Source organism: Ranitomeya imitator, chromosome 2, assembly GCF_032444005.1.
Source record: "Ranitomeya imitator isolate aRanImi1 chromosome 2, aRanImi1.pri, whole genome shotgun sequence".
NCBI lineage: Eukaryota > Metazoa > Chordata > Amphibia > Anura > Dendrobatidae > Ranitomeya > Ranitomeya imitator.
Genome location: NC_091283.1, coordinates 439,511,986 through 439,530,669, shown reverse-complemented (window position 1 = coordinate 439,530,669; position 18,684 = coordinate 439,511,986). Strand labels below are relative to the sequence as shown.

Here is an 18,684-nt window from a genome sequence, read left to right as displayed (position 1 = left end):
ACTTCTCATCCCTTATATCATACCTGTCTCACAACCCTATTCAGTACTTTCAGATCTCTTCTGCGTCCACCAGCTCCCCCCTTATCTCAGCTGAAGACTTTGCCTCACCACCTGTAAACTTGACATAACATCCCATCTGATTCCAAACATTACCACAGGCTTCATCCCAAGCCTTACCCACCTCTTCAACTTGTCACTAACAACTGGTGTCTTCCCTTCTGATTGAAACATACCTCAATTAAATCCATCCTCAAAAAGCCCACACTTGACCCATCCTCTGTGTCTAGCTATCACCCCAGATCATTTCTCCCCTATGCCTCCAAATTACTTTAACAGCATGTCCATTTTGAACTGTCCTCCCACCTCTCCTCTTGCTCCCTCTTTGACCACTTACAATCTGGCTTCAGACTGCACCATTCCACTGAAACTGCTCTGTCTAAAGTCACCAGCCACCTACTAACCGCCAAATAAAAGCAACGCAAGTTTGTCCTCATCCTTCTCGTGGACCTGGCATCTTCTTTTGACACAGTGGACCATTCCCTCTTACTACAGACTTTCTGATCTGTTGCCATTACAGACTTGGCCCTTTGTTGGATCTCCTCATATGTAACAGACAATACACTATGTCTCCCACTCACACACCACCTTCTTATTTCATCCCCTATGTGTCATTGTCTCCCAAGGTTCAGTTGTGGGAATGGGCACTATGCTTAGTGCGCACGGGTAAAGGGACCGCCCGCATCAATCTAAGGTATTCCCAGCCTATAGCTAGGCGACACCTTCTATTTAAGGTTTCTTCTCCAATATTGAGGTGCCTGAGATACGTTGTTAGTTTGCCTTGCATGCTTGCTAGTTGTCAGGGTTTCCAGGTCCACCCATCTGCTAGTCTACCCTGTACCCATCTTCTCGCACCTGTCTGTGCTCTTCTGTCCATTAGCCAGTCCAGCCTGCACCTGCCAGCGCTTTTCTGTTCCTCAGCCGGTCCCATCTGCACCTGTGGTTCCAGTGTCCCTACAGTGCCTGACCGCATTCTTCATCCCTTCCTTCGGCCCCCTCAATGTAGGGGGTCAGCTGCCGATCTGTAGGTCAGCCCTGGAGTAGCACTTGGTGCCACATCCTTGTCCCTCCTTAGGTCACAGTTTTGCCTGCTGCCACTTATCCGAGTTCGGATTTGGTAGGCCACCTAGTAACGCCCCTTCAGGCTTTCCGAGGGATATGGCACAGTGGTTCCTCCACCTTGTCCTTTACAGTCTACATCTGCTGGGTGGCTGTTTTGGAAGAGGTATTTGTCCCCGCTGTACTAGTTGTACTCTATTGCAATTGATGCCACTAATTTTTGTAAATGTGTAGACTCCTTGTTGGGTCTCCCTCATGTATGTTGCCTGTAGCAGTAGGCCTTGAGAACCGTCAGTCCTCCACTCTCATGGAGTCAACTACTCGTGTTACTATCCTTAGATATTTCTGACAATAGTCTACTAAACTGATATTTGTGCCACCTGAGTGTGGCTGAGCATGAAAGCTGGTTGAGCTGTTGCATGTGGTATCAGGGCTCACAACACAGCAGATTTCCACTGTTCCCTCATCCACCTCGTCTTACTTTGACATGCAGTTGAAAGCTATAAATGCTGGCCTAGACCCCGATACATCATGCATGGCTTGTTGCTGCAGTGCCATGCTACAATTTGTACTATGGGTGAACGGAGACCACATTCCTGGTGTCTTCCCCTCATTTGATGTCTTTTGGCAGCTTTTATGTCCGTTTGAAGGTGTTGTGCATGCATTTGTTTTTGCCTCCTATTGACTGTAATAGCGTTTGGTGAATATTCGATGAATAAATCGGCAAATATTGCAAATTTGGCGATCATAATTCGAACCGAACATTGAAATATTTGCCCATCTCTAGTGGTCACCTCCCTGAGGACTGTCTACACAGGGTAGAACTGTAACTCAGCCGTTACAACAGTAGATTAGGATAGAAATTGGTGCTTTGGGATTAAATCTTGGCCCAGGCAAAATTAAAAGTGGGGTACATCACATAAATATTTAGGGTGAATTTACACAATCGGATTTCAGACCGTTAAACGAGCACTGACTATAGTCGAGAATTTCTGTTCTTCTTTAGCTGCCTCCTTACATAAGCTGATGAAGAATAATTGGGTCAGAGCGATCACTAATACATTGGTTTTGTCCCCATACACTATCATGGTATCAGCAGCACATCTTGTTTACATCGGGTGATGTGCTGCCGAGAACAAGGATTTTTATTCCAGCATAAATTATCCAATCACCTGATGAAAATATTTTGCTCATTAGTTGGGTTATTGCTGACACATTTACATCTATGAATTTTTATCTGCATTGTCAGTCTTTTTAAATAGGAATGTTACACACACTGCATTCTACACACACACAATGTTCTTTATGTTAAACACATTCAGTGCTATACATAAACACAGACTACACACACAAACGTGCACTGCAAGGTACATGTACACAGTCCATGTAACACAATCTGCAGGTTACTTACACACACTCCATGCTACTGTGACAGGGTCAGTGGCGCTGTATGTGAGGGGAGATATGTGTCGCGAAAGTTGCTATCTTCCGTGATGTGAAACCCATAATTTTTATCCAGTAGCATTTTTTGTGAGTAGATGTAAGAGATGGGCGAGACATCTACTCACTATATTTCCACCTCAAGGGCGTGGTTGGGGAAGTTAAATGTCAAGCGTTTTTCTCAGCTATGTGTTTGGAGTCAAGGAAGTATCCATTCTTGATGTCTAGTGGGAGTTGAAGTATCTTGTGTTTCAGAAGGCTGGAGCCACTGTGCAAAGGACTTTTGTATGAACGTTTTATTTTCACTTGTGCCAGAAAAGGTGTGTTACTATTTGCTTTATGAAGCAATAAACCCACCACAGACTTTAATACCAAGTGTTTCTATGTCTACCTCTGAGAGCAGTTGAGATAGTCAACCTCCCACACTACATATACACTGCATGTTACCCACACACCCACCAGGACATACCAGGCTCTTTTCCTCTTCAATTCCTCCATATTTCTGTAGGGTAAGGGACTGCTGCCACCAAAGGTTCTTGTAAACTTATAACTTGCAAACTGCGCTGTTAATGCAAGACTAGTATTGAAGAATCCCTCCCATTAACATTTCTTTTTAAGTAAACCTGTGTACATATGTACGTAGTGTACTGTCAGCCTTCTCCTGGATGCAGAGCTGTTCAGCTCCTCTTCTCAGTGATGTCACCGCTCTTCAGACTCTCTGGGTCACACTGTGCTTTGCGTGAGCTGGAAGTCTCTTTTAAGTGAAAAGCTATGTAGTCTTGTTCTGACACGCCATTTATTTGCATACTTCTGGGTTGCACGGAGCACAGTGTGATCCAGAGAGTCTGCAGTGGAGTGACATCATTGAGAAGAGGAGTGGAACAGTGCTGGATCCCAGAGAAGGAGCCAGTAGAGTTGATAAAAAAATAAAACAATCTTCCTTGGAGTGCTTCAGTAACAACACAGTTTCTGATTTGTAAGGACTGGAGGCTACAGATTGATCAGCCTACTGAACCTGCAGCTATATAGGGCCCCCTCAACACCAGCCCTTAGGATAAATCAGAAAACCCTGAACACATTCACCTTTGCTTGTTTGCTTGCAAAATTCTGCACTGCCAATAGTGAATGTTCGCTTTCTATGAAAATCTACTGTGATCCCTGCTCCCACTCCCCATTCCTTTGGTCACATGTTAATATATTTTTTTGTTATATTAGTTTACGGATACCATTAAATGAGCAGAATAAGATCCTGGAGAAAACAAAATCTATGCGAGACGACTTGGTGTCCATCCTGGAGGAGCTCTGCCTGCAGAATCATCAACGTCCTCTGCCGGAAGGCAAATCAACTGCCTCCGAGGACATGGAGATGGATAAGGATAAGGTGGTGTACAGTGAACCTAACTGCTACAGTCCATGTCTTAAGGTGGCAAACGGTTTCCAGATTTATGAGGAAGTTCAATTGCAGCCGATAGCCTCTGGGAACCAGACCGGTTCAGAGGCAGCAAGTATTGATAAGAGACTATGTTTCCCTGGTGTTCCTCAGATCCAGACTCCTGGACCCTTCTTACCTCCTCCATTACCAGTCACTCAAAGGACAGTGTCACAGATCAGAACTAAAGCTTTCCATTGGAACACTATACCCCAGGAAAAGGTAAAGGGCATCCTCCAGAAACTGGATATCACACCATCATTGACATTCCGAGGTGCCACTAGAAGAAGGTTCCAGATCTCAACACAAAATCTGTATAACCTCATATGCCATTTATTATACTGGGGTCTTCTTCATGTGTCTCCCATATGTCTAACTTGCTGTGGGAGGTGTCTCTCAGCTCTTGCTCTCCTGTCTGCATACAGGGGGACCAGAGTGTTGGGCATTAAGTTCAGGATCGTAATTACCACAGTGGCAAGAGTAATGCTTGCTGGAAAATGAGATTTCTGCAAAGTGTTGGCAGAATGCTGATGAAGAAGAATCCACTACTAAAAAATAGAGACAGGCAAGTTAGAGTGTCAGAATCAGGACATTTCCTAGATATATTAGTTTATGTGCACAAAAAGTCTTATCTTTTTCTGGGGAGTGAGAGCAGCACAACCTTTTCTATGTGAAAGTACTTGTACAATTTCAGTCCTGTTTGAAACTTTCGTAATTCAAGGTCTGATTGCAGACCGCTATGTCAGGCCTGGCCGTCAGTCTCCTGACCTGAAATCAACAGTCTCATAAATGGCTGCAAGGCAGCTGAGTTCAGTTAAGGAGAACTGCAGCCGGTCCTAACATCGTGGTCTGTACTCTGACTGTAAATGTCAAAAGTTTGAAATGTGTTTAAGCCTTAATTAAAAGAATATCCTCAACCTTGTTCCAAAATCATGATTTCTAGATGTCTGGGGAGAAAATACTTTTGGACAAGTAGTGTCATTTTATAATATGAATTTAACCAATTCACATATATTTCCCCAGATTAACAAGTCTATGTGGGGACAGAACTCTGCTCAGAAGAAGATTGACTCCCAAAGAATTCTCCATCAATTCCAAATCAGCGACTCCTGTCCTGTTCTAGATTCAGACATCACAAAGCACTCAAATATCCTGTTAGATAGGAAGATCGCACATAATTTTAGTAAGGAACCAAATATCTCATCATAGAGGGAATCAATTATTCACATTGTTTATAATGGGAAAGGGATCAATGCGTAGATTGCTTGTGACTGGTATACTGTAACAAACTATAAGTATAGGGATAATTACCATTAACGGGAATCTGTCAGTAGGATCAACCCTACTATGTCATCTGAGCATGTAGATCATAGGAAGCCGAATAAAATGACACCTTGATATCTGCGATCCGAAGTCTTATTCTAGAGAAATCCACATTTTTCTTATATGTAAAGGAGCTATTAAGATCTTTGGGCCGGACATAGATCTCCCTGAGAATCTGCCTCTAGAGCTGATTTTAAATGAAAGGGGTCGTTACCAGTGTAAGACATGTAATGGCTCATAGTCTGTTCTCCTCATCTACTTGTCTCATGCTGGTAATGCCCCTTTTAATTTAAAATAATCTCTGGAAACAGATTCTCAGGTCAGATCTATGCCCGGCCTATAGTTCTCAAGAGCTCATGTGGATTTCTCTGGAATAAGAAATCACATCTCAGATGTAAAGGTATCATTTTATTCAACTTTCTGTGGCCTAAGTGCCTATGTAGGCAGTTTAGAAGGGTTGTTCCTACTGACAGATTCCCTGATTTCAAGGATATATAATACAGGATTTAGCTTAGAGAATCAATAAAAGATAAGTAATGTATGTATACAGTGACTCAACTAGCAGAATAGTGAGTGCAGCTCTGGAGTACAATACGTCATGTAACTCAGGATCAGTACAGAATAATTAATGTAATTTATGTACACCTTGACTCCACCAGCAGAATAGTGAGTGAAGCTCTGGAGTATATAATACAGGATGTAACTCAGGATCAGTACCGAATAAGTAATGTAATGTATGTACACAGTGACTCTGCCAGCAGAATAGTGAGTGCAGCTCTGGAGTATAATATAGGATGTTACTCAGCATCAGAACAGGATAAGTAATATAATGTATGTACACAATAAGTAATGTAATGTATGTACACAGTGACTCCACCAGCAGAATAGTGAGTGCAGCTCTGGAGTATAATACAGGATGTAACTCAGGATCAGTACCGAATAAGTAATGTAATGTATGTACACAGTGACTCTGCCAGCAGAATAGTGAGTGCAGCTCTGGGGTATAATACAGGATGTTACTCAGCATCAGAACAGGATAAGTAATATAATGTATGTACACAATAAGTAATGTAATGTATGTACACAGTGACTCCACCAGCAGAATAGTGAGTGCAGCTCTGGGGTATAATACAGGATGTAACTCAGGATCAGGACAGGATAAGTAATGTAATATATGTACACAGTGACTCCACCAGCAGAATAGTGAGTGCAGCTCTGGGGTATAATACAGGATGTAACTCAGGATCAGTACAGGATAAGTAATGTAATGTATGTACACAGTGACTCCATCAGCAGAATAGTGAGTGCAGCTCTGGAGTATAATACAGGATGTAACTCAAGATCAGTACAGGATAAGTAATGTAATGTATGTACACAGTGACTGTACCAGCAGAATAGTGAGTGCGGCTCTGAGGTATAATACAGGATGTAACTCAGGATCAGTACAGGATAAGTAATGTAATGTATGTACACAGTGACTGCACCAGTAGAACAGTGAGTGCAGCTCTGGAGTATAATACAGGATGTAACTCAAGATCAGTACAGGATAAGCAATGTAATGTATGTACACAGTGACTGCACCAGCAGAATAGTGAGTGCAGCTCTGGAGTATAATACAGGATGTAACTCAGGATCAGTACAGGATAAGTAATGTAATGTATGTACACAGTGACTGTACCAGCAGAATAGTGAGTGCAGCTCTGGGATATAATACAGGATGTAACTCAGGATCAGTACAGGATAAGTAATGTAATGTATGTACACAGTGACTGAACCAGCAGAATAGTGAGTGCAGCTCTGGAGTATAATACAGGATGTAACTCAGGATTAGTACAGGATAAGTAATGTAATGTATGTACACAGTGACTGCACCAGCAGAATAGTGAGTGCAGCTCTGGAGTATAATACAGGATGTAACTCAGGATCAGTACAGGATAAGTAATGTAATGTATGTACACAGTGACTCCACCAGTAGAACAGTGAGAGCAGCTCTGGAGTATAATACAGGATGTAACTCAGGATCAGTACAGGATAAGTAAAATAATGTATGTACACAGGGACTCCACCAGTAGAATAGTGAATGCAGACGTGGAGAATAATACAGAATGTAATTCCGGATTAGTACAAGATGAATAATGAGTGCAGCTTTGTACTCAGGATCAGTTAGGTTAAGTAATATAATGTCTCCTTACTTATCCTACGCTTTCTTAGAATATCCTTCCTTTATAGATATTGTCTTAAAACGTTTTTACATGAAACCAGAGCAGCTTCAGGAAAAGTTATTGATCATACGGGAATGCGACGGAGGTTTATCTGATGAACATCTGACGAACCTCAGAAGGTAAATCAAAGAATTAGATCAAACCATTGTGTTCCCAGTCATATTGGGGTGGCCATGTTTGAGTACCTGACTAGACAGTCCATAAAACCTCTTTGGGGCTCTTCAGTTAAAGGGTTAAGCTCAGTCAAGCCTTAACCAGCCTTAATCAATCCCTTCAGAAATTAATACAAAGAAAAGTGGTGGAATGGGCCAGGGGTCTCACCAGCCTTCTCTTCTATAAAAGGAGCAAAGGAGGTGGAGGAAGGTCATAAGCCCAGTATAATGCTGGGTGAGGGGAAGTAAGGGACATGACAACACAATAATGGTGAGAGGGGAGAGGAGCCCAAACACTAGGGTAGGGGGGAGTGGAGACTCCTAGACAGATCTAACTACACCCTGCCTGCCCTAAACATACCTAAATAGGTTCTGCACCTATTGCTGAGCAGGAACCTAATCCCGGCCTGACCCTAGCGATAGGCCCTGTCTAGGGAGGGGACAGGGTTAATGCTAGTCAGCCCCCACTACAACTAAAAAGAGAGAGGGTGAACAAATGAAGGGATACACTTAGCTTAAGAAAACCACCGAGATATCAAGCCAGCAATCCTCCAAGATTACTCCAATGTGACACTGTCCAACTGCTAGTACTTCCAGCCAGAGAAAAGTTGATCTAACATCAGCACCCTGCTGAAGAGTCTTAATGTATTTAAACCTTCAGCCAAGGTGTGCTACTTAGCAGCAGGAGGTGGAGGTAACTGTTAGGTCCTAGAGGGAGAAGTACCTCACTCCATAACAAGATGCCAAACTCAAGAAGGTGCTTGTAAAGCTAATCACAATGACCTTCTATAGCCTGATCCAGGATGACTGCCTGTCACACCTGACACACCTGTGGCAGTGCCCCTCCACCTTCTACGAGTGGCTTCTGGACACTCAGGACCCAGTTTCTCAGGATGAGATGAATGGAATGAATGAACCAGTCTAGGGGCATTCACCTCTGAGGCGGAAAACCCACATCCTCTCCTCTGGACCATAGCCACTCTAGTGCACCAAGTACTGCAGGGACAACACTGAAGACGAGAATTAGCAATCCTTGAAATCTGGAACTCCAAATTACCATCATAAATGATTGGGGGTAGTAGCAGGGGAGAATAGGACTCAAGAGGTTCAACATACTTCTTGAGCAGAGACCTGTGGAACACATTGTGAATTTTAAGAGCCTAGGGTAACTCAAGACTAAAAGCTGAAGGTTTAATGATGGCGGTTATTTTATAGGGGCCAATAAACCTAGGTCCCATTTTCCAGGAGGGAATCTTCAACTTGATATTCCTGGTAGACAACCACACAAAGTCATTCACTCTTAGGTCTGTACCTGGCGAGCATTTCCTGTCAGCCATACAATTGTACCTGTCTCCCATGATCTTCAAATTACTCAAAACCCCTCGCCTCACTGAAGAGAGCTACAAAGCACAATGTTCCTCCTCAGGAAGTCCCCAAGACCCTCCCTCTACTAAAAGTACCAAACTGTCGATGCACCAAAGAATGGTGACCTGCCGGTAGGTTATTGGCAATGATTGTTAATAGCAAACTTAGCCCACAGAAAGATGCCCATTCCTCCTGGTTTTCAGAGACAAAACACCTGAGGCAAGTCTCCAAATTCTGATTAGTGCGCTCGGTCTGTCCATTCGACTACGGATGGAAAGCAGAGGAAAAGGACAGCTGCACCCCCAATTGAGTACAGAATGCTTTCTGGAACTTTGAAACAAATTGGGCCCCCAATCTGAGACCACATTGGAGGGAACCCTGTGAAGATTCTCGATCTCATTAACAAAAACCTGAGCCAGATTCCTGGCATTTGGAAGTGCTGGTAAAGCAATGAAATACACCAATTTACTGAACGTATCCACAACCACTAGAACCACAGTCTTGCCTGCTTATGGCAGTAGGTCAGTAATAAAATCCATGGACTAGTGTGTTCATGGTCTGTTAGGAATGGGTAGTGGAAGAAGAGGACCAGGACAGGGATGTGATACTTTAGAATGTGTGCAAACACTGCAGGAAGACACCTGTTCCACCACATCCTGAAGCAACACCAGCTACCAAAAACAACGAGAAAGGAGGTCTGTGGATGCCTTACCACCTGGATGACCAGCAAGTACAGAATTATGATGTTCTATAACTACTTTGAGACGCAAATCAGACAATACAAATAATCTCCCTGAAGGGCAGGAGGCTGGAGTGTTACCCCTGAGCCTCCAACACCTCACCCTCAAGGTCAGGGTATAAGGGCGAGATGACTACCCTCTTTTGCAAAATTGGACCAGGGTCCTCATGGTCACCACCACCAGGGAAGCTTCGGGACAAAGTGGTGCGCCCGCCAGAGCCGGGGGAAACTCGGTACCAGGACGGTTCTTAAAGAGGACGTGTCATGGTAGTGTATCGCCCCCCAAGGGCCGTGGGGTACTCCGTACCAGATCCTGTGGTTCACAGGGGGATGTCACGGTGGCTGACCCAATCCGTGGCCTTGGGACGTCCGTATAAAAGGGAAAGGTCTTTAAAGGGATAGAGTTTATGTTCATGACGCCACCTGTGGTATTCGGTCAGGGTGACCGACGCTGCTTTAAGGGGTCCGCTGGGGTGATGTTATAGCAGCTAGATGGTATACCTTCCCACAGGTGAATTATGTCCCCAGGGCTTCCCGGTGTGTAGATGGTGGTATGGTGAGAGGCGCAGAGAAGAACGATGACACAAGGTTGCAATCTCTTTACCTTTACTGTAAGCTTCAGCATCCACAGTCCAGGGCACCAGATCACAGGGCAGGCAGAGTCTGGCCGGTTTGGAGGCAAGTCCAGAGTTCCCTTGTCCAGGTGAAAATCAGTAGCCTTCCCATGCGCTGCGGTGTAGTCCCTTATTGCCTATGACTTCACATAAGGGTCTCACAGATGCGATGTTTCACTCTCTCTGTCCCCCATATAGGATAGGATAAAACCAGTATGACTGGTGACTTGAGCCTGTTTATAGGGTCTCTTAGATAACCCGGCTCTGTAGGTGTCACCATGCCTCCTGGGTGTAGGTGCGGACAGATAACCTGCAATTAGCTGTCCTGCCGGCCTCTGAAATAAGGCGTAGAGGTCCTTACTCCCTCAGTGTTCCCGCTACTGGGATTTTGCACCTCAGAAGGAGACAGCTTGAGCGGAGCAGGTCCCCTTCTGGTATCCTCTCCTTTGCTTTGACTTCCTTCATGCTCGCTGCAATACAATTCTGCCTTTTAATGTCTCTTTCTGGGAGCTGCAGCTCTGAGGGCATGCACAGCTTCTTTAACCTTTTGTCCTCCTCAGACTACTGTCTGGAACTCCTAACAGAACTCCTGACTGGAGCTCTGTCAGGAACTGACTCCTGTCTGGAACTAACTAACTTTCCCTACAGACTACCAGTTATGTATATATATATACAGTTAGGGCCAGAAATATTTGGACAGTGACACAATTTTCGCGAGTTGGGCTCTGCATGCCACCACATTGGATTTGAAATGAAACCTCTACAACAGAATTCAAGTGCAGATTGTAACGTTTAATTTGAAGGGTTGAACAAAAATATCTGATAGAAAATGTAGGAATTGTACACATTTCTTTACAAACACTCCACATTTTAGGAGGTCAAAAGTAATTGGACAAATAAACATAACCCAAACAAAATATTTTTATTTTCAATATTTTGTTGCAAATCCTTTGGAGGCAATCACTGCCTTTAGTCTGGAACCCATGGACATCACCAAATGCTGGGTTTCCTCCTTCTTAATGCTTTGCCAGGCCTTTACAGCCGCAGCCTTCAGGTCTTGCTTGTTTGTGGGTCTTTCCGTCTTAAGTCTGGATTTGAGCAAGTGAAATGCATGCTCAATTGGGTTTAGATCTGGAGATTGACTTGGCCATTGCAGAATGTTCCACTTTTTGGCACTCATGAACTCCTGGGTAGCTTTGGATGTATGCCTGGGGTCATTGTCCATCTGTACTATGAAGCGCCGTCCAATCAACTTTGCAGCATTTGGCTGAATCTGGGCTGAAAGTATATCCCGGTACACTTCAGAATTCATCCGGCTACTCTTGTCTGCTCTTATGTCATCAATAAACACAAGTGACCCAGTGCCATTGAAAGCCATGCATGCCCATGCCATCACGTTGCCTCACCATGTTTTACAGAGGATGTGGTGTGCCTTGGATCATGTGCCGTTCCCTTTCTTCTCCAAACTTTTTTCTTCCCATCATTCTGGTACAGGTTGATCTTTGTCTCATCGGTCCATAGAATACTTTTCCAGAACTGAGCTGGCTTCTTGAGGTGTTTTTCTGCAAATTTAACTCTGGCCTGTCTATTTTTGGTATTGATGAATGGTTTGCATCTAGATGTGAACCCTTTGTATTTACTGTCATGGAGTCTTCTCTTTACTGTTGACTTAGAGACAGATACACCTACTTCACTGAGAGTGTTCTGGACTTCAGTTGATGTTGTGAACGGGTTCTTCTTCACCAAATTAAGTATGCGGCGATCATCCACCACTGTTGTCATCCGTGGACGCCCAGGCCTATTTGAGTTCCCAAGCTCACCAGTCAATTCCTTTTTTCTCAGAATGTACCCAACCGTTGATTTTGCTACTCCAAGCATGTCTGCTATCTCTCTGATGGATTTTTTCTTTTTTTTCAGCCTCAGGATGTTCTGCTTCACCTCAATTGAGAGTTCCCTTGACCGCATGTTGTCTGCTCACAGCAACAGCTTCCAAATGCAAAACCACACACCTGGAATCCACCCCTGACCTTTTAACTACTTCATTGATTACAGGTTAACGAGGGAGACGCCTTCAGAGTTAATTGTTAGAGTCCATTGTCCAATTACTTTTGGTCCCTTGAAAAAGAGGACGCTATGCATTACAGAGCTATGATTCCTAAACCCTTTCTCCGATTTGGATGTGGAAACTATCATATTGCAGCTGGGAGTGTGCACTTTCAGCCCATATTACATATATAATTGTATTTCTGAACATGTTTTTGTAAACAGCTAAAATAACAAAACTTGTGTCACTGTCCAAATATTTCTGGCCCTAACTGTATAGAGAGAGAGAGAGAGAGAGTTGTTATGATCCGGTGACCTTGGAGCAGCATGAGAACTTTCACTGGAGAAGGTGGTCACTATACTGACCGCAATCCTGACTTAACACTGCAACTAGAAGTAGCCGTGGAGTGTACCTAACAATCCTAGACACCTCGTCACAGCCGGAGGACTAAATACCCCTAAAGATGGAAATAAGAATACTATCTTGCCTCAGAGCAGATCCCCAAAGGATAGACAGCCCCCCACAAATATTGGCGGTGAGTCGGAGAGAAAAAAACATACACAGGCAGAAAAACAGGATTTAGCACAGGAGGCCACTCTAGCTAAATAGGACAGGATAGGACAGAGTTCTGTGCGGTCAGTATTAAAACCCTTCAAAAATATCCACAGCAGAATATACAAAAACTTCCTACATCTAACTAAAGATGTAGGAGCATATATCTGCAACTCCAGTGAATCCTACAATCAGAGCAGGAATACAAACAAAAACAAGCACACAGCAGTGTGCCACAGACACAAAAAACCAAACACTTATCTTTGCTGAATTTGGCAGCTAGCAGGAGAAGCCAGAAAGTGATCCAACACTTCACAAGGAACATTGACAACTGGCAAGGGCTAATGAATACTGCACACCTAAATATCCCAGTCAGAATTGTAATCAGCAGATACACCTGGCCAGGACTGCGACTCAGAGACAACTGCATTCCCACCTACAACCACTGGAGGGAACTCAAGAGCAGAATTCACAACAGAGAGTGTCCTAATAAATAGGAGCAGAAGCTCCCCCTGGTGGCCTGGAGTGTGAAATGCGTTGCATGTTTGTGATGCCTGGATGCAGTTATCCTTCTTTGCCTCCAAACATAGCATCACTCTCCCCGAGAGGAAAGCAATACCACTGCGACGACCAGGACCCTGGGGCGCTGCAGTAGCAGTGACCTGGTCCATGGCACTGGGCATCTAGTTAAAGGGGATGTGAATGGGGAATAAAGTTTATAAGTGAAAATGTTTGTGAAGCCACCTGTGGTATTCGGCAAATGTGAGATGTTAGCCGACACTGCTTGAAGAGACCGCTGGGGCTGATGGTGATGCAGCAAGGTTGGTACAGCTCTCCACAGGCAGAAATGTAGTCCCAGGGCACTTAGATTGGAAATGGTGGTGATGACAGTTGTGGTAGCTGTAGTGCAGGGTGGATGGTCCAGTAAATAAGAGTGAGGACAAAGCAAGGTGCAGTTTCCAAAGCTCTACTCACAGTTCTTAGTTGCCCCAGGCGAGGTGCTGTGTCCTCAGAGTAGGTGATCCAGCCAGCTCTCAAGCAATTTTGGTGCACTTTCCAGAACCCTACTTCATATGTCCTTTCCTGGCCATCTCTCTGCGCTGGCTTCACCTCTCCTCTCCTGCCCTGCGCCTGCCACACAGTGTCCCAAGCCTGTGGCTGCGAATCTTGTCGGGTGGTGTGCACTGAATCCCCATGGATCCTATATGGCTGCCTTTTCAGCGAATGTGTACAGATGTGGCTGTGGCACATACAGATACCACAGCCTCCAGTTATCTAGCTGAGCCCTTAGTTTCTCCACTAGTTTGAGGGCCGGTCCCACACTGCGATCTGGTCCCTCTACCTGAAGATGGTATGCGTAGATACGAGCCCCAAGGGTGGACTTCTCACTACCCGTGCCTCTTGGACCCCTTCTGTACTTCTGGGAGCTTCTTTCTGCTTTTTCCTCTCATTTCTCTGTTATGTCTGTCAGGAGCTGCAGACCCTCACGTCTGCTGAGCTCCAGTCCTCTCTCCAACAGACTAACTTTCTTGATCTTTCCTGGCTCTTGCTTACTAGGATCCTCCCCTACTTTCCCTATTCCACCCACTCCTCCAACACCCTTTCCTATCCAGACTGGGATGAGTCCATCCTCCCTAAGGGTACGCCCAGGTGCCCTGACTGAATTGTCTAGTGTTGGATGCAGGTGTAGGGTTCTATACAATGCCCCTCCTTACATGAGAGCTGACTATCACACCTCTTGGTGTGGTGCAATACTCTGTGCTGAATGAACCCTCAGGGGCGCCACACAAAGCATTCACCTTGGTGTTTTTAGATGGCAAGTAACCACAAAATTAAATCTAGTAAAGAACAGGGGCCAGTTAGCATAACTAGGGCTGAGATGTTTAGCCAATTGAAGATATGACAGGTTCTTGTTGCCCGTGATAACACTAATAGGATGGACTGCACTCTCCAACCAATGTTGCCACTCCTTGAACACTTTTTCAATTGCCAAAATTTCCATATTATCCACGTCATAATATTTCTCTCAGCTGAGGATAATTTTTTGAAAAAGAAGGCACATGGATGCCATTTACCAGGGGGCGGACCCTTAGATAACACAGCCCCAACCCCCACCTCCGACGCATCCAATTCCATGATAAAAGATTGAGAAACATTGGGTTGACTGAGTACTGGTGCAACATCAAAACAACTCTTAAAAGAGGAAAAAGTTTGCTGAAGAGTATCAGACCGTTTAGAAAAAGCAGACCCTTTCCTTGTCATGTCAGTAAATAAATAATAAATAAATAATCTTTATTTTTATATACAGTAATTAAATAATCTTTATTTTTGTATATAGCGCTAACAAATTCCGCAGCGCTTTACAGTTTGCACACAATCTAAATTCCCTATCAGTATGTCTTTGGAATGTGGGAGGAAACCGGAGTACCCGGAGGAAACCCACGTAAACACGGAGAGAACATACAAACCCAATCAAGTACAGCACGAGCCTTCTCTGGATTCATCCCAAAACCAGAAGATAACAACAGCTACCCCAAAAACTGCAGCTCCTGAACAGCTAAAATACATTTCTCAAGTTTGGCATGACGCTTGTTATTCCTTAATATCTGAAGCACCTGTCCCACATGCTCCCGATATGTCTCCAAATCAGGTGAATAAACCAAAATGTCATCCAGATGACTACCACAAACATGCCCACCAAATGATGGAAAATATAATTTATGAAATGCTGAAACACCACTGGTGCATTAGTCAGACCGAAAAGCATAACCAGACTCTCAAAATGTCCCTCAGGGGTATTGAATGCCATTTTCCATTAATATCCTTCCCTGATTCTAACCAGGTGATATGCCCCTCTTAAATTCAACTTGGAGATAACCTTAGCTCCCACCACCTGGTTGAATAAATCTGGAATCAAAGGAAGAGGATACGGATTTCAGATAGTAATTAGATTCAATTCCCGGAAATATAAATAGGGACGGAGACCGCCACCTTTCTTTTTCACAAAAAAGAACCCTGCCGCCATGGGCAAAGATAAAGGTCTGATATGTCCCTTCTCAAGACTCTCAGCAATAAAATCTTTCATGGCTTGTCTCTCAGGACAGGACAGATTGTACATTCAGGATTTAGGTACAGTAGTTTAGCTCCAGGAGTTTAGAATGTGGGAAAAGATTTAATCAGAAATGACCAAATGTTACAATTCATAGAATTTACACAGGGGAGAAGACATTTTCATTAATGTGGGGGGGGGGGGGAAGGCAAAATACATCCTCAAAGCCGGACAAAATTGCAGATAAGGTCCCCGTAGTAATCTGCTCATTCCACGGTTTCTCTGGATTGCCAATCCACTACTGGATTATGTTTCACCAACCAGGGGAAACCCAGTACAATTGGAATGGGAATAGCCTCCAGGACATAACAAGGTATTACTTTATAACGAAAAGACCCCACCTTCAATCTTATGTTATGTACAGTATAGACCAAAAGTTTGGACACACCTTCTCATTTAAAGATTTTTCTGTATTTTCATGACTATAAATTGTACATTCACACTGAAGGCATCAAAACTATGAATTAACACATGTGGAATTATATACTTATCAAAAAAGTTTGAAACAACTGAACTTATGTCTTATATTCTAGGTTCTTCAAACTAGCCACCTTTTGCTTTGATGCCTGCTTTGCACACTCTTGGCATTCTCTTGATGAGCTTCAAGAGGTAGTCACAAAGAATGGTCTTCCAACAATCTTGAAGGAGTTCCCAGAGATGCTTAGCACTTGTTGGCCCTTTTGCCTTCACTCTGCGGTCCAGCTCACCCAAACCATCTCGATTGGGTTCAGGTCTGGTGACTGGGGAGGCCAGGTCATCTGGCATAGCACCCCATCACTCTCCTTCTTGGTCAAATAGCCCTTACACAGCCTGGAGGTGTGTTTGGGGTCATTGTCCTGTTGAAAAATAAATGATGGTCCAACTAAACGCAAACCGGATGGAATAGCATGCCGCTGCAAGATGCTGTGGTAGCCATGCTGATTCAGTATGCCTTCAATTTTGAATAAATCCCCAACAGTGTCCCCAGCAAAGCACCCCCACACCATCACACCTCCTCCTACATGCTTCACTGTGGGAACCAGGCATGTAGAGTCCATCCGTTCACTTTTTCTGCGTCGCACAAAGACAGGGTGGTTGGAACCAAAGATCTCAAATTTGGACTCATCAGACCAATGCACAGATTTTCACTGGTCTAATGTCCATTCCTTGTGTTCTTTAGCCCAAATAAGTCTCCTCTGCTTGTTGACTGTCCTTAGCAGTGGTTTCCTAGCAGCTATTTTACCATGAAGGCCTGCTGCACAAAGTCTCCTCTTAACAGTTGTTGTACAGATGTGTTTGCTGCTAGAACTCTGTGTGGCATTGACCTGGTCTCTAATCTGAGTTGCTGTTAATCTGCGATTTCTGAGGCTGGAGACACGGATAAACTTGGTCTTGGTCTTGGTCTTCCTTTCCTGGGGCGGTCCTCATGTGAGCCAGTTTCTTTGTAGCACTTGTGGGTTTTTGCCACTGCACTTGGGGACACTTTCAAAGTTTTCCCAATTTTTCGGACTGACTGACCTTCATTTGTTAAAGTAATGATGGCCACTTGTTTTTCTTTACTTTGCTTTTTTCTTGTCATAATACAAATTCTAACAGTCTATTCAGTAGGACTATCAGCTGATGGTCCCAGCCCCATTTATAAGGCAAGAAATCCCACTTATTAAACCTGACAGGGCACACCTGTGAAGTGAAAACCATTCCCGGTGACTACCTCTTGAGGCTCATCAAGAGAATGTCAAGAGTGTGCAAAGCAGGCATCAAAGCAAAAGGTGGCTACTTTGAAGAACCTAGAATATAAGACATAATTTCAGTTGTTTCACACTTTTTTGATAAGTATATAATTCCACATGTGTTAATTCATAGTTTTGATGCCTTCAGTGTGAATGTACAATTTTCATAGTCATGAAAATACAGAAAAATCTTTAAATGAGAAGGTGTGTCCAAACTTTTAGTCTGTACTGTACAATTTGCGCCAAAGTTCTCTGTGCAAGTGGTGCTGCTGAGTTAATGGCATAAAAAGGAATGTTTTTAGATAAGGTAGAATAAGCAAGCCCTTGAGTTCTAACAAACTCAGCATCAACCATTCTTACTCCAGCTCCACTGTCTACAAACACGGAAATTCTCTCAATCCTGCTCTCTAGCACCATCTCTGCTGTCAGGACAAACCAAGAATAACAGGCTGAAGATGAAAATACCCCTTGATTATCAAACTTCAGACTCCCAAGGGATACCAGTGTCTCTTTTTGTTTAGAAATCAAAGGACAGGCCCCAATAAAATGTCCCTTCCTCCCACAAAAAACACACGCCCTTTTTCTTGCGAATGTCAGGGGAGACATACAATGCAATACCACCTCCTAACTACATAGGTTCTTTCTGACTCCACAAGTATAGGTTCACCCCCAGACTGGGGGTATTATTCCGGAAAGAGGGCTCAGGAGGAGGTGGTCTTACCCATCTATTCCTTAGGCGTCTATCCACCCATATAGCCAGTGAAATGGCAGCCTCCAATGACTCTGGGGTTTCATACACTGCTAAAGCATCTTTTAACCTTTCAGTATGACCTTGAAAAAATTGGCTTCTAAGAGCTGGATCATTCCATT

General features: G+C 44.0%; 1 protein-coding gene across 2 annotated transcripts in view; it reads left to right on the top strand.

Moving 5' to 3' along the window:
- The window catches only part of LOC138664323 (formin-H-like), a 268,459-nt gene that overhangs the window by 130,684 nt on the left and 119,091 nt on the right, over positions 1 to 18,684 (top strand). For both annotated transcript variants that reach the window (XM_069750931.1, XM_069750930.1), the window contains 3 exons: positions 3,772 to 4,207; positions 5,009 to 5,168; positions 7,538 to 7,649. In XM_069750931.1, the coding sequence (XP_069607032.1) occupies positions 3,772 to 4,207; positions 5,009 to 5,168; positions 7,538 to 7,649 (708 nt within the window). The remainder of the gene's footprint in view (positions 1 to 3,771; positions 4,208 to 5,008; positions 5,169 to 7,537; positions 7,650 to 18,684) is intronic.